Raw genomic sequence first — 27,180 nt, forward strand, 5'->3', positions numbered from 1 at the left:
CTACATCACACAGTATGGTCAGGTTTTTTTTGTTTGTTGTTGTTGTTGTTTTAAGACAGAATGCTGCTGTGTCTCCCAGGCTGGAGTGCTGTGGCACGATCTCTGCTCACTGCAACCTCCGACTCCCGGGTTCAAGCAATTCTCCTGCCTCAGCCTCCCGAGTAGCTGGGACTACAGGTGCCCGCCACCACGGCTGGCTAATTTTTTGTATTTTTAGTACAGACAGGGTTTCACCGTGTTAGCCAGGATGGTCTCGATCTCTTGACCTCATGATCCGCCCACCTCGGCCTCCCAAAGTGTTGGGATTACAGGCGTGAGCCGCCACACCCAGCCTTTTTTTTTTTGAGATGGAGTCTCACTCTTTCGCCAGGCAGTGGCATGATCTCACCTGACGGTTCAAGCGATTCTCCTGCCTCAGCCTCCCGAGTAGCTGAGACTACAGGTGCCCGCCACCACGCATGGCTAATTTTTATATTTTTTAGTAGAGATGGGGTTTTGCCATGTTGGCCAGGTTGGTCTTAAACTCCTGACCTCAGGTGATCTGCCCGCCTCGGCCTCCAAAAGTGCTGGGATTACAGGCGTGAGGCACCTTGCCCAGACTGTTTTTTTTTTTTTTTTTTTTGAGATGGAGTCCCGCTTAGTTGCCCAGGCTGGAGTGTAGTGGCATGATCCTGGCTCACTACAACCTCTGCCTCCCAGGTTCAAGCGATTCTTGTGCTTCAGCCTCACGAGTAGCTAGGACTACAGGCATGCACACCACACCTGGCTAATTTTTTTTTTTTTTTTTTGGTATTTTTAGTAGAGACAGGGTTTCACCATATTGACCAGGCTGGTCTTCAACTCCTGACCCCAAGTGATACACCTGCCTCAGTCTCCCAAAGTGCTGGGATTACAGGCATGAGCCACCGCACCTGGTCTTCTTCTCATCTAACCCAGCAAGCACTCCCCAGCATCAGAGTGTGTTTCCTGTACCTGAAATCCTATTCCCCATACTCTTTACTTGACTAAGTCTCCGCTGAAATATTCCCTCAGAGAGGTCTTTCTTAATACACCAGATTAAATAAGGTCTCCCTGTTATATGTTTATTCCATATTATTTGGTTATATCATAAATCGTCAGCTGGGTATAGTGGCTCTCCCCTGTAATCCCAGCACTTTGGGAAGCCAAGGCGGGAGGATAGCTTGAGCCCAGGAATTTGAGACCAACCTGGGGAACGTGGCGAAACCCCATCTCTACAAAAACATACAAAAATTAGCCAGGCGTGGTGGTGCATGCATGTGGTCCCAGCTACTCTGGAAGCTGAGATAGGAGAACTGATTGAGCCCTGGAGGTTAAGGCTGCTGTGAACCATGATTGCACTACTGCACTACAGCCTGGGCAACAGAGTGACAGCCTGTCTCAAAAAAAAAAAAAAAAAATTGTCATTGCATATGTGTATATGTATGTATGTAGCCATTTGCTTATTTTATTTTTTTATTTTTGAGATGGAGTCTTGCTCTGTTGCCTAGGCTGAAGTGCATTGGTGTGATCGCTGCTCACTGCAAATTCTGCCTCCAAGGTTCAAGTATTCTCATGCCTCAGCCTCCAGAGTAGCTGGGATTACAGGCGTGTGCCACCACACCTGGCTAATTTTTCTTTTTCATAAAGATAGTGTTCACCATATTAGCCAGGCTGGTCTCGAACTCCTGACCTCAAGTGATCCACCCACCTCGGCCTCCCAAAGTGCTGGGATAACAGATGTGAGCCACCATGCCCGGCCCCACTTGTTGTAATATCTATTTCTCCACCCAACTGTATAATATGCCATATTGTCTTATTCACTGTTCTGTCTCCAGCTCCAGGCATTTTGTAGATGCTCACTAAATTTAGCTTCATTTTGCTGAATGGATGAATGAGCTGAGTAGAGTTTATATAGCAGGGACTCAATAAATGTTAAAATTTTAATTTGAGTTAACCCTAGAACTGCCATAGTAAAAGCACTTAAACTTGGGCTTCAGAGGTGGAAACATGAGTTTGCAGAGAATACTACTAAACATATAACCAGGAAAAACTGCACATTTACAGTAGAAGACGGAAGTAAAATTATGGAAATATTCTTCACAATAGCCAAAACCTAGAAACAACCCAAATATCCAGTGACAAGGGAATGAATAACTGGGTAGAGTCACAAAATGGAATATTATAGAGTTCTCAAAATGAGTAAACTATAAGCAATACGTAACAATATAAATCTTGTTAATACAATATAAGTAAATAAGCCACCAAAAATTGCATACAGCAATACTCCCTTATAATAATGCAAAAAATAACCAAACTTTAAAAAATTTTTTTTTTTTTTTTTTTTGAGACGGAGTCTCGCTCTGTCGCCCAGGCTGGACTGCAGTGGCTGGATCTCAGCTCACTGCAAGCTCCGCCTCCCGGGTTTATGCCAGTCTCCTGCCTCAGCCTCCAGAGTAGCTGGGACTACAGGCGCCCACCACCACACCCGGCTAATTTTTGTATTTTTAGTAGAGACAGGGTTTCACCATGTTGGTCAAGCTGGTCTTGAACTCCTGACCTCAGATGATCCACCCGCCTCGACCTCCTAAAGTGCTGGGATTACAGGTGTGAGTCACTGCTCTGGCTAAAAATTCTTACGAATTTTCAGGAATACATACAGCTGGTAAGTATGTAAAAGGAGCCAGGTATAGTGGTGCCACCTACAGTCCCAGCTGCACATGTAGTCTCAGCTACTTGGGAGGCTGAAGCAGGAGGATTGCTTGAGTCTAGGAGCTTGAGGTTGCAGTGCACTATGATAGGGTCTGTGAATAGCTACAGCACTACATTCTGAGCAACACAGTGAAGCTCTGTCTTATAAAATATATATGTGTGTGTATATAAGGAAAACAAGAGAATGACGGATATCCTGAGAGATGATAGCTAGATTTAAGTTATTGCCAAGATCCTAGCTTTCATGTTGATTAGTTCTTTACAGTCTTTTTTTTTTTTTTTTTTTTTAAACGGAGTCTCACTCTGTCACCCAGGCTGTAGTGCAATGGTGCAGTCTCTGCTCACAGCAACCTCCACCTCCCGGGCTCAAGTGATTCTCCTGGCTCAGCCTCCCAAGTAGCTGGAATTACAGGCATGCACCACCATGCCCAGCTAATTTTTTTTATTTTTTATTTTTTGTAGAGACAGAGTTTCACCATGTTGGCCAGGCTGGTCTCAAACTCCTGACCTCAGGTGATTCACCCGCCTCGGCCTCCCAAAGTGTTGGGATTACAGGCGTGAGCCACCGTGCCTGGCCCCATATGATAGTCTTATAAGTAAATAAATGTGCACTGTGCATGGAGCAATGATAAGTGTGTGTCATGAACCAAGGTTATGATTAATTTAGTTCTGTGCATCTGAAGTCCATTAAAGGAAAGGGAGAAAAAGTAGCCTACCTCCTCCTCCAGGCAGCCTCAGTTGTTGGGGGTGATGGGGAGAAGAATCTTCTCCCCCAAGCTCCTTTGGGACTTTTCTCCAGGGACTGGCCCTAGGTCCTCCTCTTGTAGAGGTGAGCTGGTGGCATAGAGGTGGGGCAGCAAAGAGGGAAGTAATCCAGGGTTTAGCTTCCTCTGGAAATGGGTCCTGGAATCAGTGGGAAAATGAGTCTATCCTGAGGCTGAAGAAGGAATCTGGAAGTGAGTCAGCTTCCATTCCCATTCAGCTTCCCAGACTCCCCAGCTTAGAACTGTTGGGCATGTAGTCTCCCATCTATTTCATCTATGACCTTAGGGTGGGGGTTAGGAGGAGCCCCAGAGCTGGGCCCTGAGTGAATGGGGCTGTGGCCACATGAATGATAGTCATAGTCGTTATAAACATTCTGGGTACTCGGGAGCTGAGACTAAGGTCTTGTTATGTTGCCCAGGCTGAAGTGCAGTGGTGATTCCTTGGTGCTATCATAGCACACTGTGGCCTCAAGTTCCTGGCCTCAGACAATCCTCTTGCTTCAGCCTGCCACCCGCCAAGTAGCTGGGACTATAGGCATGGACCACTATGCCCAGCTTAAACCAGTACCTTTGAAGTCCATCATGAAACTAGGGAGCTGCTGACACTCTCTCTCTCTCTCTCTCTCTCTCTATATATATATATATATATATATATATATATTTTTTTTTTTTTTTTTTTTTTTTTGAGAGACAAAGTGTCACTTTGTCGCCCAGGCTGGAGTGCAGTGGCGGCAATCTCCGCTCACTGCAACCTCTGTCTCCCAGGTTCAAGCGATTCTCATGCCTTGGCCTTCCCAGTAGGTGGGACTTCAGGTGCATGCCATCACACCCAGCTAATTTTTGTATTTTTGGTAGAGACAGGGCTTCATCACGTTGGCCAGGCTGGTCTCGAACTCCTGACCTCAGGTGATCAACCTGCCTCGGCCTCCCAAAGTGTTGGGATTACAGGTGTTCAGAACCACTGCACCTGGTTTTTTGTTTGTTTGTTTGTTTTTTGAGACAGAAGGTCTTGCTGTGTCACCTGGGCTGGAGTGCAGTGGTGCAATCACAGCTCACCGTTGTCTCAACTTCCCAGGCTCGAGTGATTCTCCCACCTCAGCCTCCCAAGTAGCTGGGACTATAGATGCACCACCATATCCAGCTTATTTATTTATTTTAGAGATGAGGCCGGGCGCGGTGGCTCAAGCCTGTAATCCCAGCACTTTGGGAGGCCGAGACAGGCGGATCACGAGGTCAGGAGATCGAGACCATCCTGGCTAACACGGTGAAACCCCGTCTCTACTAAAAAATAAAAAAACTAGCTGGGCGAGGTGGCGGGCGCCTGTAGTCCCAGCTACTCGGGAGGCTGAGGCAGGAGAATGGCGTAAACCCGGGAAGCGGAGCTTGCAGTGAGCTGAGATCCGGCCACTGCACTCCAGCCTGGGAGACAGAGCAAGACTCCGTCTCAAAAAAAAAAAATTAAAATATTTTAGAGATGAGGTCTCGGTTGGGTGGAGGGGCTCACGTCTGTAATCTTAGCACTTTGCAGAGGCCAAGGCAGGCAGATCACTTGAGGTCAGGAGTTCAAGACTGGCCTGGCCAACAAGGTGAAAACCCATCTCAACTAAAATTACAAAAATTAGCTGGACGTGGTGGTGCGCACCTGTAGTCTCAGCTACTACGGAGACTGCGGCTGGAGAATCACTTGAACCCAGGAGGCGGAGGCTGCAGTGAGCCGAGATCTTGCCACTGCACTCCAGCCTGGGCGACAGAACGAGATTCCATCTCAAAAAAAAAAAAAGGTAGAGATGAGGTCTCACTACATTGCCAAGGCTAGTCTTGAACTCCTGACATGGTGAAACCACATCTCTACCAGAAATACAAAAAAAAAAAAAAAGAAAAATTAGCCGGGCATGGTGTCATGTGCCTATAGTCCCAGCTACTCAGGAGGCATGAGAATCATTTGAACCTAGGAGGCAGAGGTTGCAGTGAGACAACATCGTGCCACTGCACTCTAGCCTGGACAATACAGCAAGACTCTATCCTAAAAAAAGAAAAAAAAAAAAAAAAAAGAAGTCAGGCTGGACTGGGCTAAGGGTATAAAAGAGGAGTTGGAGGTTGCACTAGACTACAGTAGGGTCCTAGGAAAAGGGATGGAGCTCTCTGGCTGAATCAGATCAGACCAGGTCAGGAAAAATGAGGAAGGAGCTGTAAGTCCAGGAGGGACAGAGGTTTGGGGTTGGGTTCAGACCTCTGTGGATTCAGAGGCCCTGGTTGGGGTACATGGTCAGACTATCTGAATGAATTAATTCACCAACAGACATATACATAAACATATGCATATACATGCCTACATACAAACACATGTATATGCTCCCTTACCTGCACATATAAACAGATCCAGGCCCTCCCCAGCTCAGCAGCACAAAGCTCTTCAGCAATGTGCTAAGGCTTGGGACTGGGACCACACAGGTACCTGAAAACAGAGGGCATGAGGGCTTTGGAGGGTCTCTCTCTTCCCCTACCCCAGTAATTCCTCTTCACCAGGGGCTGCTGGGGGCAAATGGGGAGGAGCCAGATATGGGGCTCCAGAGGAAGTTGCTGGCCACTGTGTTTCCTGAGTTCTAACAGTGTGTTCTCCTGCTTCTCTGACCTACCCCTGCCCCCAAGCAGGATGGGGTCCAGGCCTGGCAATCTACCTTTTCCCTTGACTACCTCCCTCCATACACATACATACAAGACGTGAACCTACAAATGCCCGAGTCACACAACAACTGTCCCAGCAGCCCCATAACTCAACACAGTCGCACTGCTAAGCCACACATTCAACACATCCTCATTTATGGATTTATAGCCTTCACTCACTCAGCAGTCACATATTCTCTGCTTTGTTCAATATCATATCACCAGCACCTAGAATGGGCCTAGTACCTAAAGAGGGTTCAATGAATACTATTTGAATGAATTAATTCACCGACACATACATCAACATATGCATATACATGCCCACATACAAACACATGTACACACTCCCTTACCTGCACATATAAACAGATCCAGGCCCTCCCCAGCTCAGCAGCACATACATACACACAGACACACACTCAGGCTAACGGGCTAGATGTACACCCAGTGCCAGACACAGACCCACTGTAGATGTTACCTGGCACTCTCACGGTGAGTTGCTGGTGGCAGCTAGCCGGTAAATGTCCTTCAGGCTGGCCAAATCTACAAAGGAAGAGTTGGGGGTGGGGTGCAATAGCATTCCTTGGGGTCCTGAGGCACTGGGCTGTGAGAAGCTGGGCTGGCAGCAGGGCAGGGCCAAGTAACTATAGATTGGAGAGGGATTGGATGGGTCATACAGTCCCTTCCTCTGGTGTCTTCCTACCAGCTAGGGAGGTAAGGGTAGAGGTGCAGGTCTATCGGGCTTTATTTCAGGTCGAGAGATCTTAGGAGGGGAATAGTTTGAGGCCTCAGCTTCTCCTGCCTGGGATGACAAAGAGGGACACTGGATAGAGAGCTTTATGGGCACTAAGACCCCATCTCCAGTCCACAGTGGGGTCTCCTTATCTTCCCAGTCTTTAATGAAGAGGAGGGGACTTGGAGAGTTAACTACCTGGCAAAGAGTCTGAAAAGTACCCTATTTATCCTCCCATCCTCCCATAGAGCTTCAGGCTACCCACTAGCAACAGAACTGTCTTCCTCCCTCAACGTCCCCACCCAAAGTCAGCAAGGAGACAGACAATCCTGCTACTCTCTTAATCCTTCACCCAGGGACCTTAGCACCAGGGAGACTAATTTAGACCTCAGCTGGTGACCGGATGCAGCAGATCATGCCTATAATCCCAGTACTTTGGGAGGCTGAGGTGGGTGGATCACCTGAGGTCAAGAGTTCGAGACCAGCCTGGCCAACATGGTGAAACCCTATCTCTACTAAAAAAACATATACAAATTAGCCAGGCATAGTGGCGGGCACCTGTAATCCCAGCTACCTGGAAGGATGAGGTAGAATTACTTGAACCCAGGAGGTGGAGGTTGCAGTGAGCCGAGATCATGCCACTGCACTCCAGCCTGGGCAACAGAGCAAGACTCCATCTCAAAATAAACCAACCAACCAACCAACCGACGTTAGCTGGGCTAGTAGGCTGGGGGCTGGGTAGGGGTAGGAGTCTCCAAGGTACTCTAAGTACCTCAAGACCCTCTAACCCAAGCCCCCTCCTAGGCCAAGTCCCCTCTCTCACTCCTCCCTCAACAGCATAATCCAGGGCAGTCTATCCTAGGAATCTGCCCCAGGAGGGCCACCTGTCTGGCTGCCCCATGACAGCTAGGGGTGAGAAGCAACAGTCCTGGGGTGAGAGGTGGGGAGCAGACTGAGAAAGTCAATTCTCCCTCAACTTAGAGGGAGATGGGGCCAGGCTGGGACATATGGGAACAAACTTTAGGGTCTTGGGTGAAGGAGAGGTATAATTCAGGGAAACAACTTCAAAACAGTGAGGAGAAATGTGAGGTGAGAGTGAAGGGATCCAATTCATACAGTCTTAGGAACTGTAAGGATGGGGAAAAGACTGCCTTGGACTGAGTCATTATTAGGCATCAATGACCAACCAGGACACTCTCAAACCAAAAAGTCTCTTTATTGATCGGTACCATACATGACTCAAATGGCCCAAAAAAAAAAAAAAAAAAAAAAAAAAAAAAAAAAAAAGGCATTACAGTTAGGGTGGGATGTCCACCTTCCTCACCCCTTCCCTCAGCTCCTGACTCAATACCCTTCCAAAAGTGGCAGCTGGAGTGGAGGAAATAGGGTGTGGGGGACCCCAGAATCCAGAGGGAAGAGTGGGGAGAGAGGTGGTGCTAGCACTTCCTGGGACTGGCCACAGGAAAAGGCAGCAAAGCCACAGAGCTGGCCCAGCTGCGTGAAACCCTGCTCCTGGCTGCACCCTGGCAGAGCTGAGGATCCTGGCTGCCTCCTCCTCCTCCTCCTCCCTGCTATGAGGAAGGAGTGGCAGGGGACACTGGCAGGTGAAGACCCTCTACTTCACCCAGGGGGACAGAGGCCTGTTTCTCTCTGGTGGGCTTAGAGCTGGGACGTCGTCGGTGGCCCCTTCCCCTCTGTGAAGGACAGAGTAGGATTACGTATGCAGTTGGAGGGGTTGAGGGAGGAAGATTCTGGAGGAAAGTGGCTAAGCCCCTCTCCCATCCCATGCCTGCCCAACTGAAACAAAACCAAAAATACAGCAACAAGGCTGCTCCCTTCTCTTCAGGCTCCCTAAGGGAAGGAGCCTCCCCTCCCCACATCCTAGACAGCTGCTCTTGTGGAGGACTTGTAAGGAATATACACACCATAGGGGTGGGGCTGGAAGAGAGGGAGTCACGAGCACTAGGAGGGCAGGCCAGAGTCCAGATAATGGGGAGACAGAGACAACAGCAAGGGTCTGTCACCAAGATATGGCCACCAATGTCCCACTACCCCATGGCATGCCTTCCCCAACTGCAGTCACCCCACAGGAAAGTGGGAGATGGCAAAGGGTCTCCTTGGTCTGAAGCTCTCACACCATATAAAATGGTATGCATACCTCCCTCCCCCCCTCTCACCCCCACCTAGACCCTAGGCCCCCATCTGCTAAGAGTAGGGAGGTAGCTGGACTTTTAATAGGGGGAAGAGGGGGGGACATGAGTGATTTTTTTTTAACTTACATTTTTAATAATATTATTTTTTTAAAAACTTGGAGCTGGGATAAGTGGCAGCTGGAGGAGGAGCCCAGGGCTTTACCCCTCTATTACCAGCTGCCTAGGGGAAGGGGCATTCAACCAAGCCCCATAACTTTAAGTCCCTAAGGGCTATGGGTACAGAGAACCCCAGGCTTGAAAGGGGTAAAGTCAGGGGGATGGGAAACCCAGAATCTGGAGTGAGGATGGAGGCAAATGCCCTGGGGGGTGGTCAGGACATGTCTCAGAGGCCCAGGTTCCAAGTAGGCATCCACATGAGTACCCCCTTCCCCTAAAAGGCTCTGCAGAGGCCAGGCCCAGCCCAGGGCCACTGTGGGGCAAATCTTGGCACCTGCCCCAGCGAGTCCAGTTCCTCCTTGAAGCAGGTGGATGGAGGCTGCCCATTTTAGATGCTCAGTCTCTTCATTCTGTCTTCTGCTTCCTGGGGCTGCGAGAGGTGGGGCAGATAGGCAGAGCACTGGGTGGCCACGGCAGGGCCTTTTACTGGGAGGCCTGTGACGTGGGGTTCTCCGATTTGCTTTCTTGGCTGGACGGAGGCTTGCTGTTCCAGGGGCTGTTGGCGCCCAGTGCAGGGGAGTTGTTAAAGCTGTCCTCGTCGTCAATGCCGTTGGCTGCGTCAAACTGGGTGTTCTCCAGCCGGGTGATGAGCCTCTCGTCCTCGTCCCCGAACTCCCCGCCCATCAGGGTGGGCTCCCCCACCACCATCACATCCTGAGAGTGGCGGAGGTCCCCAAACATAATCGGGGCAAGGGCTCGCCCGGCCCAGGGCGGCAGATACCCCCAGAGCCCCAATACCCACCCTGGAAGCTCAATAGTCCCCACCCCCTCCTCATACCCGAATTTAAAACCCCAACTCCTGACACCCTCAGCTCCCGGAATCCTTCCCACTGAAGAACACCAGAGCATCAAAGCCTTTAGCCCATATCCATTCCCCTAGCTCCCTAGCCCGTCTCCCCAAAATTTTAGGGGACTCCTCAACTTCTGTCCACATGTAAGAGAAAGGGAGTAGGTCAAACACGAGGGAGGGCAGTGTGTGCATGTGCAAGGGCATGTATTCTGGATCTGCAAACACTCCAGTCTGCGGGTCTTTCTATCAGTGTGAGTATGTGCGCTGGATGGTCTGTAAGCCCCAAGCTGCCTGTCCTGAACGTCTGTATGTCCTCATGGCTGTCTCCGTTCCTTTATGCCCCAGCTTCCTACAGCTGAGTCTGTGTGATCACACCCATGCAAGTGCCTGACAAGGACTCTCTCACCAGTAAAAGCAGTTAGCCCATGCTGGCAGAGTACATGAAGAAAACTGTCTTTGCTTCTATGCCTGCTAGTGAGCTCAGGCTTGGACAGGGGTCAGGGGTGAGCAGTGGGGCAGCCCAGAAGAGAGAAGAAAGCCGAGATGCTTACAGGTACCTGGCTGGAGAGGGCGAAGGTGCTAGCTGGGCTCTTCTTCTTGCTGTTGCTGTTGTTGGTGTTACCGCCCCCCGAGCTCATGGTGCTGCCCCCTGACATTTTCCGTTTCCGCCGTTTGCTGGGCTGCTGACGTGTGGGCTCCGCTGTGCCGGGGAAAGGAGACTCAGATGGGAGAGGGCCCCAGGTCCCCTATTCTAAATTGTGGCTCCCAAGGAGCATGAGCCTGCCCTGATCCCAATTTTGTAGACCCAGGAACAAGGAAGGGGCAGGGAAAACTTCAAAAGGAAATAAAGATACAGCTTTGGGGAGCAGTGTGAGATCCTGGTAAGAGCAGGTGCAAGGCACTCACCGGGGGGTGCTACCATGCGCTGCCACTTCTGGAAAAGGCAGGTCTTGAGGCAGTCGCGGGGGCTGAGGCTGTAGGTCTTGTGGCGGGACATGAGCTCTTGCATGGGCTCAAGTATCACACAGAGCTAGGAGTCGACAAGGAGGTGGCTTGTCAGGGGACAGACATCGAGCCGAGACTAAATGGACTGGGGCAGAAACTGGATGGTCAGAGACTCACTCGGAGGTAGTTGAGAGTGGAATTGGACAGCCCACACCGGGTGATGTTTTTGGAGAGCTGATCCAACATCTGGGGGTCTTGGGCCTAGAGTGGGAGAAAAGACAAGCAAGAACACTGACACCTGGGTTGCCTCTGCTCACCTGCCCTATCATCTGAGCATTTTAACACTCCTGAGAGAGGATACTCTCTCATAAAACCTGCTGTTCAGATGAAGAAACCCTAACCCTCTGTCTAAGGCCAGTCAGGAAATGACCGACCTTGTTCCACCCTTCCCCCTGCTTGCCTTCACTCTTGTGTCCTGGGTCCTGCCCACGACTCACATGCATGGCAAGGATGCTGCGGGGGATGAGCTCTCGGTGCTGCCGGATGCTGAAGTGCCACGTCTTTATTCGCATCATGTCGTCAAACATGAACTCCAGGTACAACCGGCCCTCCACACACACCTGGGGACAGGCTTGTCAGACCCCTGCCCCCTCCCCACATACCATACCTGAAGGTATGTCTATTACAGTCTCCCATTTGGTTACAACTCTACCATTGCATATACTTTTGTTACCTGCATATTAAATCTGGGTGCACAAATGTCACAATACTCCCCACCCATATACCTGGCCTTTACACACACAGACACACAAGACACACACACACAGTAGAAAATCTTAACACATGTAGCTAGTGATACACCCATCTGCTCTATGCTATGTGAGGGCACACTCTTGTTCACTCGTATAGCCCTAGGGCCCAGAAAACTATCCCATACAAACATAATACATGCTTGCTGACGGTTGCAACACGCCTATCGGCCCTTCTTATTTTGCCACTTTGCAATATGGCTCCCTGGAGAACAGCTGTGAGTATACACTGGGAGAGAGGATGGGAATCAAACCCAGGTGCCATGGTGTTCCACATCCAGCTGGGTTGCTGACCTGGGTGAACATGGGCTTGCCATGCTGGGTCACCATGCTGCCCTGGTCACAGTCGAGGGACACAAAGTTGCTGTGGAATGCCTCCTTGGGGTGCTTAAGAACATAGTACAGCTCCGTAGCACCCCCCTCAAAGATGCTGCGGAAGTAGCGTGGGATCAGGGTCCGGCCAATGGCTGTAGAGATGGGACAAACTCTTCAGGACAAAGGGACCGCAAAAGGGGCCAGACAGATGCCTCCCCTACCAAGCTAGATATCCCCTGGCACTCCCAGACCCACTTCTAGACTTTAGAACTACACAGGAGGTATACACCCCCATAGCAAGACCCCAGAGGTCACTTACTATATCTCTTTGGTCCATCCTCCAGGCAGAAAGTGATGGTCAACATGGCATCGTCCTCAAAGAACTCAGTTGTGAATGCATCCCACCAGAGATTGTCACACTCCTAGGGAGCATGGTGAGGTGTGTTCATGTCATAAGATATCCCATAGGGTGCCCAGATGGCCCTCCTGCTCCCAGTTCCTTTTCCCTTGGCAATACCTCTGTCCAGTTCTGAAGCCGTTTGTTAAGCTCGAATATTCTATAGTCAGTTTGGTTGCCATATGGTGTGTGCCTCCTGGAGGAAGTGAAGAAGGCAGATCAGTAGGAGTGGAGCCTCCCCACCCCACCCCCTACCTCGGCCTTCACCCAGTGGAAAGCACCTTCTTCCCCACTGGACTCCACTTACCCAATCCCTGGCTCCAGGTACGTAGGCGGGTACATGGGAGTCGGGCTGTGTAAAGTAAGAGGCTATGAGAATGGGGGTGGAAGACAGGAATTATTGGGGGTGGGGGGCTACTCCCTCCCCTTTCCAGGCAGGATCCCACCTGGAGAAGGGTTAGGAAGTGGCCAAGAGACTCACTTACCCTACATCCCGATCTAGCATGGTGCCGGGATGGAAGGGGGGGAAGGCGTTGCCGTTCGGGGGCTCCTTCGGCGAGTACAGCTTGAATGACTTTGAGGAACAACCTAGAAGAAAAAGAAAGGAGTCATAGCTGGGCTCGGTGGCTCACATCTGTAATCTTAGCACTTTGGGAGGCCAAGGCAAGAAGACTGCTTGAGCACAGGAGGTCGAGGCTGCAGGGACCAGCCAGGGCAACATAGCAAGACCTCGTCTCTAAAACCAATTTTAAAAGTTGGCCGGGTATGGTGGGGCACGCCTGTAGTTCCAGCTACTTGGGAGGCTGAGGCGGGAGGATCACTTGAGCCCGGGAGGTTGACACTGAAGTAAGCAGAGATCATACCACTGCACTCCAGCCTGGACAACAGAGTGAGACCCTGTTCCTAAAAGAAAAAGGAGTCCCCTGACCCCCTCTTGGGAGCTCTCCGATAAGCCTGCTAGACTGTGTGGATAGGGATGGTCTTATGGAGCTCCCTGGCCTGCTTACAAGAGAGTGGTGGAGTAGGGGAGGGGGCTACTCTAGGGAGCACCTGTCTCTCCTTCTAATTCTGGCTCCAATCTTATTTCATTAAGAAACAGAGTATTCCACCCTAATCCCAGCGCATACCCAAGATCCCATTTCTTCATTTGGCTGAGTCCTAGATGACAGAAGAGGAATTGAAGCTGGGAAGAATTATCACAGAACAAATAAATATCCAATCATTAGAATCTAATTTTGATAAACTCCCTTCTAATCTACAGAGTTTCAATCATCACAACAACCTTATGAGGTAGCAGGGCTGACCATAACATTCCCAGTTTACAGACGAGGCAACTGAGGGCTCAAAGGAACTTGCCAAGATCATAAAGCTAGTAACTCTCAAAGCTAGGACTTGAGCTTGGATCTTCTGATTTCCACATCCTATACTTTCTACCATCGGACCCCTCTATTGCCCTCTAGAGACCAAAGTGGGGGAGGAAAAGGGGGGATTTTCGAACTCTGCCCCTCCTCCACCCTCAGGGTCTCAGGAGGGCAAGGGATAGAAAGATAAATGGGGGTGGGTGCCTGTTGGGTGCGGCCTACCAGATAACCAGTTGGGCCTTCTGCCTCCCCACTAACGGCCACTCCCTTATCAGCCCAGCCCCCACCCCTGCCCCCACCAAGGGTAGAGAGTATTGTCTCCAAACCAGAAACCCAAAGCCTCAACCCATTTTCTCTTCTGAGACTTGGGAGTGGGGGAGGTGGCAGATAAGCCTCCTTTGGATCCCACTCTACCTACAATTGAGAAGTAGGTGGTTTGTGAAGGAGCCTATGTTCCTCAGTCTAGGGGCACGTGGTCACTAGACAGGGGTCTTGCTAGTGTGTATCCGTGATGTGCACATGTCCTCTCTCTCACTCCACCTAACAGCAAACAGTTCCTGAGTACTGTTTTCTGACTGGAAGAAGTGTTAAATTCATAGTTGGGTATGAGCCAGGTACCCCTACAACTTTGTTTCCCCTTCTCACCAGATAGGAGGGGAAACTGAGGCACAGTCCCAAAAGTCATCTGACTCCAATCACATTTGCTTCCTTGGGTCCCTAAAACTTGACGGCATTTGGAAGGGTAGCTAGATTGGCTGTATCTATATCTCCTCCCCAACTTAGACGCAAAACCTATTTTGTTCCTTGGGGGGAAGAGACAAAAGCAGACCCTGTGCCAACATGTGTCATTTTATTCTCTCCCCAGGGCCCCATCCTCACAATGCAGGCAAAAGGAGGGTCCCAGACTGCACAGTCTCTGAGGGTGCCAAGAGTCAAAGCCTGTGTGTGCCTGCACACACGTGTGCCTCATCCTGCCTAGCAGGCTTCCACCCTCAGCTCGCCCTAACATGCCTATCAAGGGCTGGAACCCAGCAGCCCCAGGCAGATTCAGATGCCCGCAACAGGCCCTCACCCCATGCACGAGCTCCACATCCATATGCTCCAAGAACAGCACACACAGCCTTCACATGCCAGTCTGGACTGAGCCTGTGTCTCCAGAAAGACAGTCCCCACTCAGCCACTAAGTCTCCCCACTACACAGACAGGCAGACTAAGGCCACACAGGAAGCCCAAGCTCACACGGCCCACCAGAGACCAGGCCTGGGCAATAAACCCAAGAGTAGATTCTCAGACCTGGCCCTCATCCCCCAATTAGGCCATCCTTTCTCCCATAACTTAACCACCCCTGCCTCCTCAGTTTAGGGGCCACTTGAAATGTGTCAGCTCAAGAACCTGAAGAGAAAGGAGGCAGGATGCCTGGGTTTCTCTCCAATTTTGTAAAAAAAAACTCTCAGAGCCTCCATTTCTCGCTCTAGAAAATGAACAGGTGTTGTTTGGGCCTGGGTAAATAGCTCTGAGGAGCTAAAGCCCAAAGCTCTGGGCCTCTATTTACACCTCCAGCGAATGGACACAAACTCAGCATCTCTCCAGAGCCATTCAACTCCCAGTAGCTCCAGCACAAGGGCTTGGGAGTGAGTAGAGAAAGGGAGGGACATCACCCAGACCATCTGTCCCTGTTGCTGCCTGTCCCCAGCAGCAGGAGTAGAGGGAGCAAGGTGGGGGGATGGGGGTGGGTGGGTGGGGAGATGTGTCATCCAGCCCTGTAATCAGCCATGGCCCCCCTCCCACCTCTAGCAATCTGGAAGCCTTTAGGAAGGGGGAGAGAAGAGCCCAGAACTAGTAAAGTTTTCTCAGGGTGGAAGCTGCATCCCGGGGCTGAGGGGGGCACCTCCAGCTGGGCATTGCCATGGTAACCAGGCTGACCAGAGGGCAGGCCCCCTCCCTTTAGGGGCTGGCCACAGGTCAGCAGGCCTGAGCGCCCCTCCGGCTCTGAGCTGGGGCACCTCTCCCCTAGCCCGCAGACCAGGCCTGGGCCGGGCTGAGGGCCTTCCGCCCACCCCCCAACAGGCTTGCAGGGTGCTCAGACTTACCTGGGAGAACTGAGGGGGCCAGGAGAGGTGCGGGGAGCGACTGCAAGCCCAGAGGAGTCCTGGCAGGGGTGAGGGCTGAGGAGGGGACAACTTCAGCAGCTCATGTCCCGAGTGGGACAGGCAGGCCCGGCTGGGAGCTCCACTCCGCCGGCCGCACAAAGACTCACACGCACAGCCTCGGCCCGCCCCGCGGCGGCCGCAGCCCCGGGGGAAAGTTACAATGGCCACCGGGCCGGGCGCCGGGGGCCAGGGGGCCGGCCTGGGGGGCGGGGGACCGCGGGGAGTCCGGAGCCTTCTTTGTTTGCAAGGTTTCCCTCAACAATGGCTGCTCCGCTCTTTCCTCTCTCCTCCTCCTCCTCCTCAGCTCTCCCCGCCGCCGCCTCTCGCTGCCTCTGCCTCCGAGCAGCCCGCCCGCCCTCCCCAGGCCACCGGGCCCCTCTGCTGGGAGCACCAGGAGAGGCAGAGTCCGGCACTCACACTCACTCACACTCGCACACTCAGACACACACGCAGCGCCCGCCGGCTGCCTGCCTTTCTCCCTTTCTCTCCCTGCCTCCCTCCCTCCCCGCTCGCTCTCTCCGAGCCTCTCTCAGAATGAGGCCCCAGGGCGGGCGGAGGGTGGAGCTGCCCCCACCGGCCCCGCCCCCTCCCTGAGAGGAAAGAGGAAGAGCAAGGGAGGGAGGGAGGCTGGGACGGAGGGACTGCTGAGAAAAACAAAAGAGAGACAGAGACTAGGAGAGACAGGGGACGGATCAGATTGGGCCAGGAGAGACCTGGATGGAGGAGAAGCCTGTGGGGGCCAGGAACTAAACGCAGCCCGCCTTCCCCGAGCCCTAGGCGAGGTGATCAGGAGTGAGCAGGAGGGCCAAAGCCACTGGCAGAGATGGAGAAGGGCGGGCTCCTCTCTGCAGACTCCAAGATCTTCAAAGCACCTCCCAAACCTCCCCCAAATCCTTCTCGCCCCTGTGATCACTCAGGTTGAAGGCAGGCCTGGGATGCCACCCTGGGCTCCCCTGGTGAAATCCGGGAGAAGCTGGGGGGAGAGGCTCCAGGGGGTTATTTTTGACAGACACACATTCTGACATCAGCCTGTAAACACTGATTGGAGGGAGGCGGACACTCCAGGCTTCCCTGCCCCCAACCCAGCTAAGTTCCAAGCCTTGACTTAGATCCCCCTTAACAGGAAGCCCCCTTCCCCACCACCACTGAAGACAAGTGGGTGCCAGGGAAATAAGCATTGTCAGAGCTAGGGAAAGCCAACTTGGCCATCCAAGCGTCCCCAGAAGGAGCCTAGTGTGCTGCTGAATCCTCCCCACCACCCCAGGAAAAAAAAAAAAAAAAGGTGTGGTTAGTGGATAGGGCCTGTTCTCCCATCCAGCAGGGGCATCCCGAGGGAGCAGGTATTTCTATTTTTTTTCCTAAGGTAATTTTGTTGTAGCAGGAGGGGGTATTTCTAAAACTTGGGTAGTGGTCCAGACCTTACTCTTGGACCGATAGGAAAAGGAAAACACACAGTGTACACACACACACACACACACACACACACACACACGGGAAGGGAGAGCGCAAACCTTCTATTTCCTTCTTTGCAATTTGAGTGTCTGTTTCTCTACTCCCTTCCCCCTACCCTCAACTATATTCACACGTAACTCCAAGGACAGGATTTCTCATGACATATTCACTAGTTAACTGTGCAATAATATTGCACCTGGCTCTGTGAACATCTTCCACATAAATAACACATCTCACTTTCACATAAATCAGTATCTGATACACATTTCAACCTGTGATATATCTTTTTTCCAAGACGGAATCTCACTCTGTTGCTTAGGCTAGAGTGCAGTGGCGTGATCTTGGCTCAATGCAACCTCCACCTCCTGGGTTCAAGCGATTCTCCTGCCTCAGCCTCCTGAGTAGCTGAGCTTATAGGTGCATGCCACCACACCCAGCTAATTTTTGTATTTTTAGTAGAGACAGGGTTTCGCTATGTTGGCCAGGCTGGTCTCGAACGCCTGACCTCAGGTGATCCACCCACCTTGGCCTCCCGAAGCGCTAGTATTACAGACATGAGCCACCGCACCTGGCCATCAACGTATGATATATCTCAAATCCTAAATATACCCAAATCCTGGATATACATACACACACACACACACACACACACACACACACACACACACAGTCTAAGCCATACACACTGGGACCTACGACACGCATCCTGACCTCAATACACACACCAAAACTGTGTTATAACCCCTAAACCTGTGACAGCCTATTACATACACACCCTGATCATTTATTATGCAAGGACTTAACCTATATAAATCACCCTCTCTGAAACCTGCATACCATTCCTCATCACAGCCTGGCCATAGAAGAAACCCCAGCTTTTATAAACATACTGAAATCTGTAACATTCAGCCAGACCCTGCAACATACAGCCTATCACCAGGACTTAAGACATTCCCACTAACTCCCAAATTTATAGCGTACCTCTGGGGTAGTCCCAGTTCTCCCCCACTGCCTTTAAACTTTCCAAAGTGCATTCACAGGCAGTACCTCAAGAGATCCTCATAGCACATAGGGCCAAATATCCTAACAGTGAGATCCTAACAGAACCCACTGAGACAGGATGACCAGGGTGGGTTGGACCCTGCACTTCTAAATCCACCAGATATAAGCCAATGCCTACTGCAGCCATTCCTACTCCCTTCCCCCGCCAGGCCTCAAATCACTATCCACATGGGGAGGGGGAATGCGCTCTGGCTTTTGCCTCCAGCCCAGAGCTCAGAACCCCGACCCAGCCTGTCTCCTCAGACAGGAGGGACTACAAGGGCCCTCCAGTCTTGCTGTAGGGTGGAGGGGCCCTTAAATGCCAAGATGTATCAAGACTGGCAAACCATTCAAAACAGGCCTTCTAGTTCTTCTCCAGGAAGTCTGCTCCTTTCTCTGCTCTGACCCGATCCACCTAGTTGCACAGGGCCAGAACAGGTCCAGCTAAAAAGGGCAAGTCTGAGTTAGAAGGCCTTAGAATTGGTGGTGAGGTAGAGGGAGCAGCAAAGAATGACAAAGATGATGATGAGAAGTACTCCTCCTGGAGGTGGGGACTCAAAGGACAGTAGCCAGCACCAGCCCACAGGATGAGGTACCAGCACTGCCCCCTGCTCGGGCCCCTGGGGCTCCCTGACCCAGGCCTCCAGTGTGCCTGCCCCCCTTCCTTTGTCTGTGCCCGGCCTCCCGTTGGCCTGGCGCTCTGCCATCCTCCTCTCCTGGCTCCCAGCCGCCACCACTGCTGCCTCCTCCCCTCCCCCTACTCCTCCCTGCCTTAACCCTTCTGAGCCACATGCTGCCCCAGACAGGCCCTGGCCCCCTCAGCATATTGCTCAGGGTGATGCCCTTTAGCAGAGGCTCTCCCTGCTCCCAGCCATTCCAGCCCCAGAAGCTGGTCCTCACCCCAGAAGCACTATGGGAGCTGGGCGTGTGTATGTGTGTATCTTGTGGTGTTTCTGCATGTGCATGTGTGTGGGTCTGTGTGCGCTCTGGCTTCCCTCAGTCACATGTGTGGGGCATGTGCTGTCTCTGCCGGGCTGGGGGAGGAGGAGGAGCCCGGAGACAGCAGAGCACAAAGGAGAGACTCAGACAGGCAGGCAGGCAGGCAGGCGGCAGGCGGCCTGCCAGGGCGCCTCAGCCCTCACCCCAGGGCTGCTCAAGGTGGGGGAAGTCTTCAGGCCTGGACTGCTACATGCTGCCATGCTGCCCTCCTGTTCAAGCCTGTGCTCCCCCATCCAAGCAAGTCGCAAGTCAGGTCCCCTCTCTAACCCCAACTGCTACTATTCCCCACTTCCAGTCTACACTGAAGCCCTCCCCATGTGGTTCTCCTTAAAGTCTAACCTCCATCCATCCTCTGTGGCATCTATCTACAAGACTTCTTCACGATCTGGAAAAAGACTCCCCACTCTTCCCTGTCTTTTGCCCTCTCTCCCTCAGTCAGACCACCAGACACAAAAGGAACATACCTTCTGGGGCACTGACTGAAGTTGTCTTCCCACCCACCCACAAACCCCTGGGCTTGGGCCCTCTTCCTGTTCCCATTCTGCTCCCAGAGACTAAGAAAAAGAGATTTTCTCCTACCACTGGACCCAGGCATCCTGCCCCAACTTCAGGGCCAACCTCCCATCCACCTCCAGCCTGACAACCCCTCCATACATACATACTAGCTTATCCGTTATTTGTAGGAACTAAGAATCACAATTTAAGACTCATCCCTCTAGCTTGTTCAGATCCTTAGTTTAACTGCTCTGCTCATGTGCGGTGATGGAGGGTCAGGGCCCTGGGGTGGGCTAAGAACATGATGGATCTGAACGGGGTACCCAGCATGGGGCAATTATAAAGGAGAAAATCCACACATAAACATGTACACCAAGCTGGTAGAAGAAGAGACGATGGGGCCAGGCAGGATTCCAGCTTGGCAAGCTCTTCCCTCTCTTCTCCCCAACCCTCTGCAGCAGGAGCCAGTGGTTCCCATACTCGGATATTCTAGGATTCTCAGGTTCTCTTATTCCTCCTTCTGGGACCCATGCCCCTTAAATATCAGCCTCAGCAGGCACCTGAAGTGTTTGCCCAGCCCAGCTTGGCCTGGGTCACATGATTTTCAAGGAAGCTTCCGCGCTGGTAGCTTCCCGTGAGGATCTGTGGGGGAGTGAGGGGTGTCCAGTTGTGAAGTATGTAGCCAAAGGGGGCTACATTCAAGGACACTGACTTCCAGGAGAAAGCTGACTCCAGTCTGGGGCAGGAGGGCCAATTCCAGGACCCAGAGTCCCTGGGATGGAGACAGTGTGCCCGTGAGGCCCTCTGTAGACTACCTCTCCAGTCGCATGGCTTCTCTCTTTCCTCCTGGCAGTGAGGTAGATGGCCCCCGCCACGCCTCTACCAGCCCCTCAGGAAAAAAACTCAGACCTAGGCTATCCCTGGCAAGAGCTGATATGTTTTGGGGAGGCAGGGATCTGAGCCTGGGTCCTCTCTCAAGTTCTCGGTTTTGGGTCAAGTATTGCTCCCCCAGCTTACCTCTCCACAAATCACTCTATTTTCTAGCCTGCCCTCCCACTAGGGCGGAGATGCCATACCCAAGGGTCCAATTATCTGGCATCTCTTAGGAGTACCATCGGTGCCTCAGGAGGGTCAACCTTCCCTGGCAGCAGGCAGGAAAAGTTGAAGGGGGGGGCAAGATGGGCCCCATTCAATACCTCCCTGCAAACACGGTACTCAGAAACAGCATGGGGGGGATGTCACAGGATAGGTAACAGGCAATGGGCAGCAGGGAAGGGGGGGCAGCCCAAACCAGCCAATCACAACTCTATGGTGACCTAAGGGGGGGGTCAAAAGTCCAGAGTCACTTCTGATTGGCTAACAACCTGGAATTCTGAGAATTTCAGCCCCCCCCCAAACCTCTCTCCAATTAGCCTACCCCCCAAAAAAACATACACATAAGCCACCCCCAGCGTCTCCTCCCCGTGTTTCTGGACTGCTGCGCATTTAAACGGTTGGGGAAAACCCTCCCCGACGGCCTGAGGCCCCGCGTAGCCCTTCCAGCTCCTGGCCTCCCCCAAGCCATCGACAACCCCCCAGACAAGTTCTCGACAAACACGGGGTGAGGGGTCCGCGGGGACGGTTGGGCAGGAAGGGGCCGAGTGGCCGCGCGCCCCACTCACCAGGACAGGCACAGCCCACTGACATCTTCACATCGCCCGCCGCTGGGGGCCCAGCCGAGTCACGGTGCCCGCCCCTCGCGGGGACAGGCCGGGCATGAGCCGCCGCCGCCGCCCGCGGCCCCCGCTGCGCTCGCCGCTGGCCGGCCCGGCCTCGGCCCAGTACGGGCGGCCCCTGGCTGCGGCGAGGGGCCTGTCAGACGCGGAGCAGACAGGAAGGAAGCCAGGCAGGAAGGCGAGCGGCCTTTGCGTGTGTGCGCGCGGGTGTGAGTCCGCGGAGTGTGTGTCCGTGTGTGCGCGTGTGCGTGTGCGTGTCTGTGCGCTCCCGCCGCCGCCGCCGTCGCCGAGCGCCCCCCTCTCCGCCCTCGCGCTCGCGCTCCCTCGCGCCGGCGCCGGCTCCCCAGCCCAAGCCCGGCAGGGCTGGGCTTTATTAATATGCTAATTGTCCTGCTAGTGGGAGGGGAGAGCCGTGTCAAAGTGACCCGGGAGAGCGCGCAGCAAGCGACGACGTGCGTGCGCCGCGCGGCGGGCGGGCGGCGAGGGGCTGGGAGCGCCCGGGGAACGGCATGCATGTGACGCAGCTTTTAAAAAAGGAGACGGAGGCAGAGACCCCAGAGAGGGAGGGCGAAGGGGAGGGCTTGGAGGCGCAGCCGCGCGCTCGGTGTCCGTCCTCCGGGTGCCGCCGGGTGGGGATCCTGGCTGAGCCGGAGCGGGAGCCGCGGCTGGGGGAGGCGGAGCCGGGGTGGGCAGTGTGGTGTAGCTCTCTCCACCCCGGACTGCGCTCCGGGAGGGATAAGGGACTGCAGACCCCCTGCCCGTGCTCCCTGCTGAGATGCCAGCCTTCTTCTGGAGGCCCCTTGTTTCGCGTCCCTACCCTAAGCTGGGTGGGTAAAGAAGCATTCTCTTAATTCTTGTAGCAACCCCTCAACTCACCCCCTCCCTAAATTAACCACTCCTTTGACTGCGAAACCAGTTGGGACTAGAACTACAAGGGTTAATTAAGTGGGGTCCCCGCCCTCCTCCGCCTAAGGGCTTGGGATCTGCGTTTTGCTGGGGGGAGGGGGCTGCGGAATGACCACCAGATTGGATTACGGAGGGGCAATACAAGGCCATCCTTCCTCCTTGCAGACTGACGCATCAGTCAAGACACTCTCCTCCCTTCCCCCCTTTCTCCAGCCTTGGCGCCGTCACCTCCGTACCAACCCCCCAACCCCACCGCCTCCGATCCCCCTGCCTGGAAGCTGCTCTCCTTTGAGGGCTTCGGAGATGAGAACAGGAAACAGGCCCCTCCAGTGCCCCCTAACCCAGAGAGGCAGAGGCTGTGGGCTGTGGGGGGTTGGATGGGAGATGATATGGATGGTCAATGTAAGGAACACTCCTTCCCCTGGGAGGAGCCTCCCAACCTTCAGTCACACTTCAAGGACTCCCCAACCCAGCCCTAGGAGGGGAGGGGCTCCATCTCCATCCCTTCCCAAAAGCTCAGCTTTAGCTGCCTCATAAACAGGAAATACCTATTAGCCAGGAGGAGGGAAGGGAGGGGAGCCGCCTGGAGTAGAGAGTTGACCCCCTCCCTTCTGGGGTCCCCGGCTGCTAGCTCTTCTTTCTTAAGCTTCAGGATGGGCTCCAGGGATAGACGATGGAGACTTGGACTAGTGTCTTCTCCCTGGGGCATCTTGCCCAGACTGGGTAGGGGGTTCTCCTCTTTGTTACTTAGAGGGGTATTGGTTGAGAAGGCTGTTTGGTTCCCTCACTCTGGCTCAGAGTCTGCACAGCTGGCTTGACTGGCTGGAGGAGGGTTACAAATGCGGAGGCTTAAGTGTTTATGAGACCTCTTCTCTCCACCTTAGGTTTTTGCTGAGGGAGCATGAAATGATGGAAGGGTGCAGAGTTCGGGGATTGAAAAGAAGGCCTGCCTAGGAATGGAGACCCTCCCCACCATGTGTTTAGGATGGGGCATAGGGGAGCTCTACATTGTGGAGTCTCCCACCCCCAGGTTTCCCCATCTCCACCCCCACCAGGAGCAGAGAGGACCTGACTGAAGCCATCCACACTCACACAAGTATTTTCTTGGCAGCATCCCCTGCCTGAGTGCACCCCCTCCCTGCATTCTCCCAGACAAAGGTCAGCACTAGAGGGAGTAGAGAGAACCTAAGGCAACAGAACACTGGCCTGGAATTGTGGATACCTAGGTTTGAACGCAAGATTCGCTCCTCATTACCTGAGTGATTTGAGACAACTGACCACCCCACCTGGAACACTAGCTTTATCCTCTGTAATTGGTACCTATGACTTGATGAGAATCAAACTAGACAATGTACACCCAGTCATGTAGATATGTGTTCCTTTCTGTTTGTTTTTTGTTTTTTGTGTTTTTTTAGATTATCCAATTCTAAGAGTCAGGAGGGGGCTGGATTGGCGGGACAATTTGAGATGGTGTGGAGGAGGGGGAATACCTACCTTGACCTCCTTCTCTCTTTTCTGTCCATGAATTTGCCTTCCTCCAATCCTGTGACCACTTGCCCCTAAGGCCACTCATTCCAAACAACTAGCTTGGTCAGATTCCATGGTGACCAACACAATGGTGATCATCTGGGTGGACAGGGGGACTACAACTCACCCTATAAAGGTCTTTGCCTCCTGTGAATCTGAGATTTCCCTGTCCTAGATTACATATGTGGAAGGTAGAAGCTTAGGAAGGAAGAAAAAACTGCCTTACTTGAGCATGCACTAGTGCCAGAGACTGCCCTAGGCCTTTTACACCAGCCGACTCATTTACCTTTCATGAGGACCTTTGGAAGAAGGTGCTATCACCTCCATTGAACAAGTAGGAAAACAAGTTCAGAGATGATAATAAATTTGAACTTGCCTGTAAAACACTGTTCTCCCTCTTCACCTACTAGTTAATGCTTCCTTAACACCTTAGTTCTAGCTTCACCTTCTCTGGGAAGATTACCCTTCCCACTCCCATTGACATTATAGCCCAGTTACCCGTAAGGAAATACCATCTCAGTACTGTTGAATGGGTGGTTAAAATAAGTGATTGGGGCTCCTAGAGGAACTCCATTTAGGGAAGTTAGTTGACTTTGCCAAGGTAACAGAGCTAACAAGCACTTGACCCATTGCTCCAGTCCTTGCCTTACCTCTAGTGTGGATCAGACCTGGGGATGGAGAAGAGAACATCTTTGGAGCATCTCTGGGAATTGTGTATAGGCAAAAATGGGAAGAAAGGTCACAGACACCTAGCAGACAGATAGGATGTAGTAGGAAGGGGGTGGAGTCTATGTGGAGGGAGGGTCTTTAACTTAATGACAATGTCCTGGAGGGCTGGAGCCTTAGCTGATTTGTAGGAATGGGTATAAGCGCCCAGTATTCTCTCTCCCTCTGTGTATGTGTGTGATAAAATTCACATATCATAAAGTTAACCGGTTTTTTTTTTTAGAAGGAGTCTCATGCTGTCGCCCAAGCTGGAGTGCAGTGGCACGATCTCGACTCACTACAACCTCCACCTTCCCAGTTCAATCAGTTCTCCCTGCCTCAGCCTCCTGAGTAACTGGGCTTACAGGGACCTGCCACCACGCCCAGCTAATTTTTGTATTCTTTTTAGTAGAGACAGGGTTTCTCCATGTTGGTCAGGCTGGTCTCCCAACCTCAGGTGATCTGCCCACCTCGGCCTCCCAAAGTGCTGGGACACCCGGCCTTTTTTTTTTTTTTTTGAGATGGAGTTTCGCTCTTGTTGCCCAGGCTGGAGTGCAATGGCGCAATTTCATCTCACTGCAACCTCCGCCTCCCAGGTTCAAGTGATTCTCCTGCCTCAGCCTGTCGAGTAGCTGGGATTATGGATATGCACCACCATGCCTGGCTAAAAGTTAACTATTTTTAAATGATCAGTTCAGAGGTATTCTAGCTTTTTATTTTTTAATTTTATTTTTTTAAGACAGAGTCTCGTTCTTGTCACCCAGACTGGATTGCAGTGGCGCGATCTTGGCTCACTGCAACCTCTGCCTCCCAGGTTCAAGCAATTCTCCTGCCTCAGCCCCCTGACTAGCTGGGATTACAGGCACTGCCACTATGCTTGGCTAATTTTTGTATTTTTAGTAGAGACGGGGTTTTACCATGCTAGACAGGCTGGTCTCGAACTCTTGACCTTGTGATCTGCCCGCCTCAGCCTCCCAAAGTGCTGGGATTACAGGCATGAGCCACTGCCCCCAGCCTTATTTCTTTTCTTTTTTTTTTGAGACAGTCTTGTTCTGTCGCCCAAGCTGGAGTGCAGTGGTGCAATCTCAGCTCACTTTAACCTCCACCTCCCGGGTTCAAGCGATTCTTCTGCCTCAGCCTCCAGGGTAGCTGGAATTACAGGCATGCATCACCACACTTGGCTAATTTTGTATTTTTAGTAGAGATGGGGTTTCACCAAGTTGGCCTCTAAGTGATCCACCTGCCTCAGCCTCCCAAAGTATTGGGATTACAGGCATGAGCCACTGTGCCCGGCCCTTTTTTTTTTTCTTTTTGAGACTGAATCTTGCTCTGTCACCCAGGCTGGAGTGCAGTGGCATGATCATAGGTAACTGCAGCCTCAAACTTCTGGGCTTAAGCAGTTCTCCTGCCTCAGCCTCCCAAGTAGCTAGGACTGTAGGTACACGCTACTGTGTCCAACTAACTTTTTTATTTTTTGTAGAGACAGGTTTCTTGCTGTTAGCCAGGCTGGTCTTGAACTCCTGGCCTCAAGTGATCCCCTGCCTTGATCTCCCAATATGCTGGGATTACAGACATGAGCCACTGCCTGACCCTGGCCCTTGTTTTTGTTTTTTATTTTATAGTCTTGCTGTGTTGCCCAGGCTGGACTTGAACTCCTGGGCTCAAGCAATCATCTTGCCTCAGCCTTCTGAGTATCTGGGACTACAGGCCCGTACTACACCAAGCTTCTAGTATTTTATTTATTTATTTTTTTGAGACAGACTCTCGCTCTGTCACCAGGCTGAGTGCAGTGGCTGGATCTCAGCTCACTGCAACCTCTGCCTCCCTGGTTCAAGTGATCCTCCTGCCTCAGCCTCCCGAGTAGCTGGTACTACAGGTGCGTGCCACCACACCCAGCTAATTTTTTTTTTTTTTTTTTTTTTTGAGATGGAGTCTTGCTCTGTCACCAGGCTGGAGTGCAGTGGCGCTATCTCGACTCACTGCAACCTCCGCCTCCCGGGTTCAAGCAATTACCCTGCCTCAGCCTCCAGAGTAGCTGGGACTACAGGCACACGCCACCATGCCTGGCTAATTTTTTTGTATTATAGTAGAGATGGGGTTTAACCATGTTGGCCAGGATGGTCTCTATCTCCTGACCTCATGATCCACCCACCTTGGCTTCCCAAAGTGCTGGGGTTACAGGCATGAGCCACCGCACCTGGCCCAATTTTTTGTATTTTAGTAGACATGGCACCATGTTGGCCAGGATGATCTTGATCTCTTGACCTTGTGATCCGCCCACCTTGGCTTCCCAAAGTGCTGGGATTACAGGCGTGAGCCACTGTGCCCAGCTGC

At 52.5% G+C, this 27,180-nt stretch overlaps 1 protein-coding gene and 1 long non-coding RNA gene across 18 annotated transcripts in view; one reads left to right on the top strand and one right to left on the bottom strand.

The window, feature by feature from the left end:
- The window catches only part of LDB1 (LIM domain binding 1), a 36,885-nt gene extending 14,832 nt beyond the window's left edge, over nt 1-22,053 (bottom strand). The window contains exons 1-13 of one of the 17 annotated variants that reach the window (XR_010578081.2): nt 21,655-22,053; nt 12,981-13,083; nt 12,803-12,847; nt 12,616-12,691; nt 12,418-12,520; nt 12,078-12,250; nt 11,472-11,594; nt 11,152-11,235; nt 10,936-11,059; nt 10,581-10,729; nt 6,616-6,680; nt 5,835-5,928; nt 3,426-3,543 (exon numbers count right to left, since the gene is read on the bottom strand). Coding sequence is in view for 12 of the 17 variants with exons in the window: in XM_005566268.5 (XP_005566325.1) it covers nt 9,663-9,893; nt 10,581-10,729; nt 10,936-11,059; nt 11,152-11,235; nt 11,472-11,594; nt 12,078-12,250; nt 12,418-12,520; nt 12,616-12,691; nt 12,803-12,847; nt 12,981-13,083; nt 21,655-21,679 (1,236 nt within the window). In the remaining 5 variants the exon portion in view is untranslated. Of the gene's footprint in view, nt 1-466; nt 6,681-8,070; nt 9,894-10,580; nt 10,730-10,935; nt 11,060-11,151; nt 11,236-11,471; nt 11,595-12,077; nt 12,251-12,417; nt 12,521-12,615; nt 12,692-12,802; nt 12,865-12,980; nt 13,084-15,946; nt 16,543-21,654 lie in introns of those variants that run through there. The other 16 variants (XR_010578079.2, XR_010578080.1, XR_012418162.1 and 13 more) reach the window with 16 other exon arrangements.
- Nucleotides 21,457-25,190, top strand: LOC141407734 (uncharacterized). Its single transcript, XR_012418163.1, has 2 exons — nt 21,457-21,593; nt 23,499-25,190. It is a non-coding gene; the product is annotated as an uncharacterized lncRNA (long non-coding RNA).
- Nucleotides 25,191-27,180: the final 1,990 nt, after the last annotated feature.

This window comes from Macaca fascicularis, chromosome 9, assembly GCF_037993035.2.
Source record: "Macaca fascicularis isolate 582-1 chromosome 9, T2T-MFA8v1.1".
Lineage (NCBI taxonomy): Eukaryota > Metazoa > Chordata > Mammalia > Primates > Cercopithecidae > Macaca > Macaca fascicularis.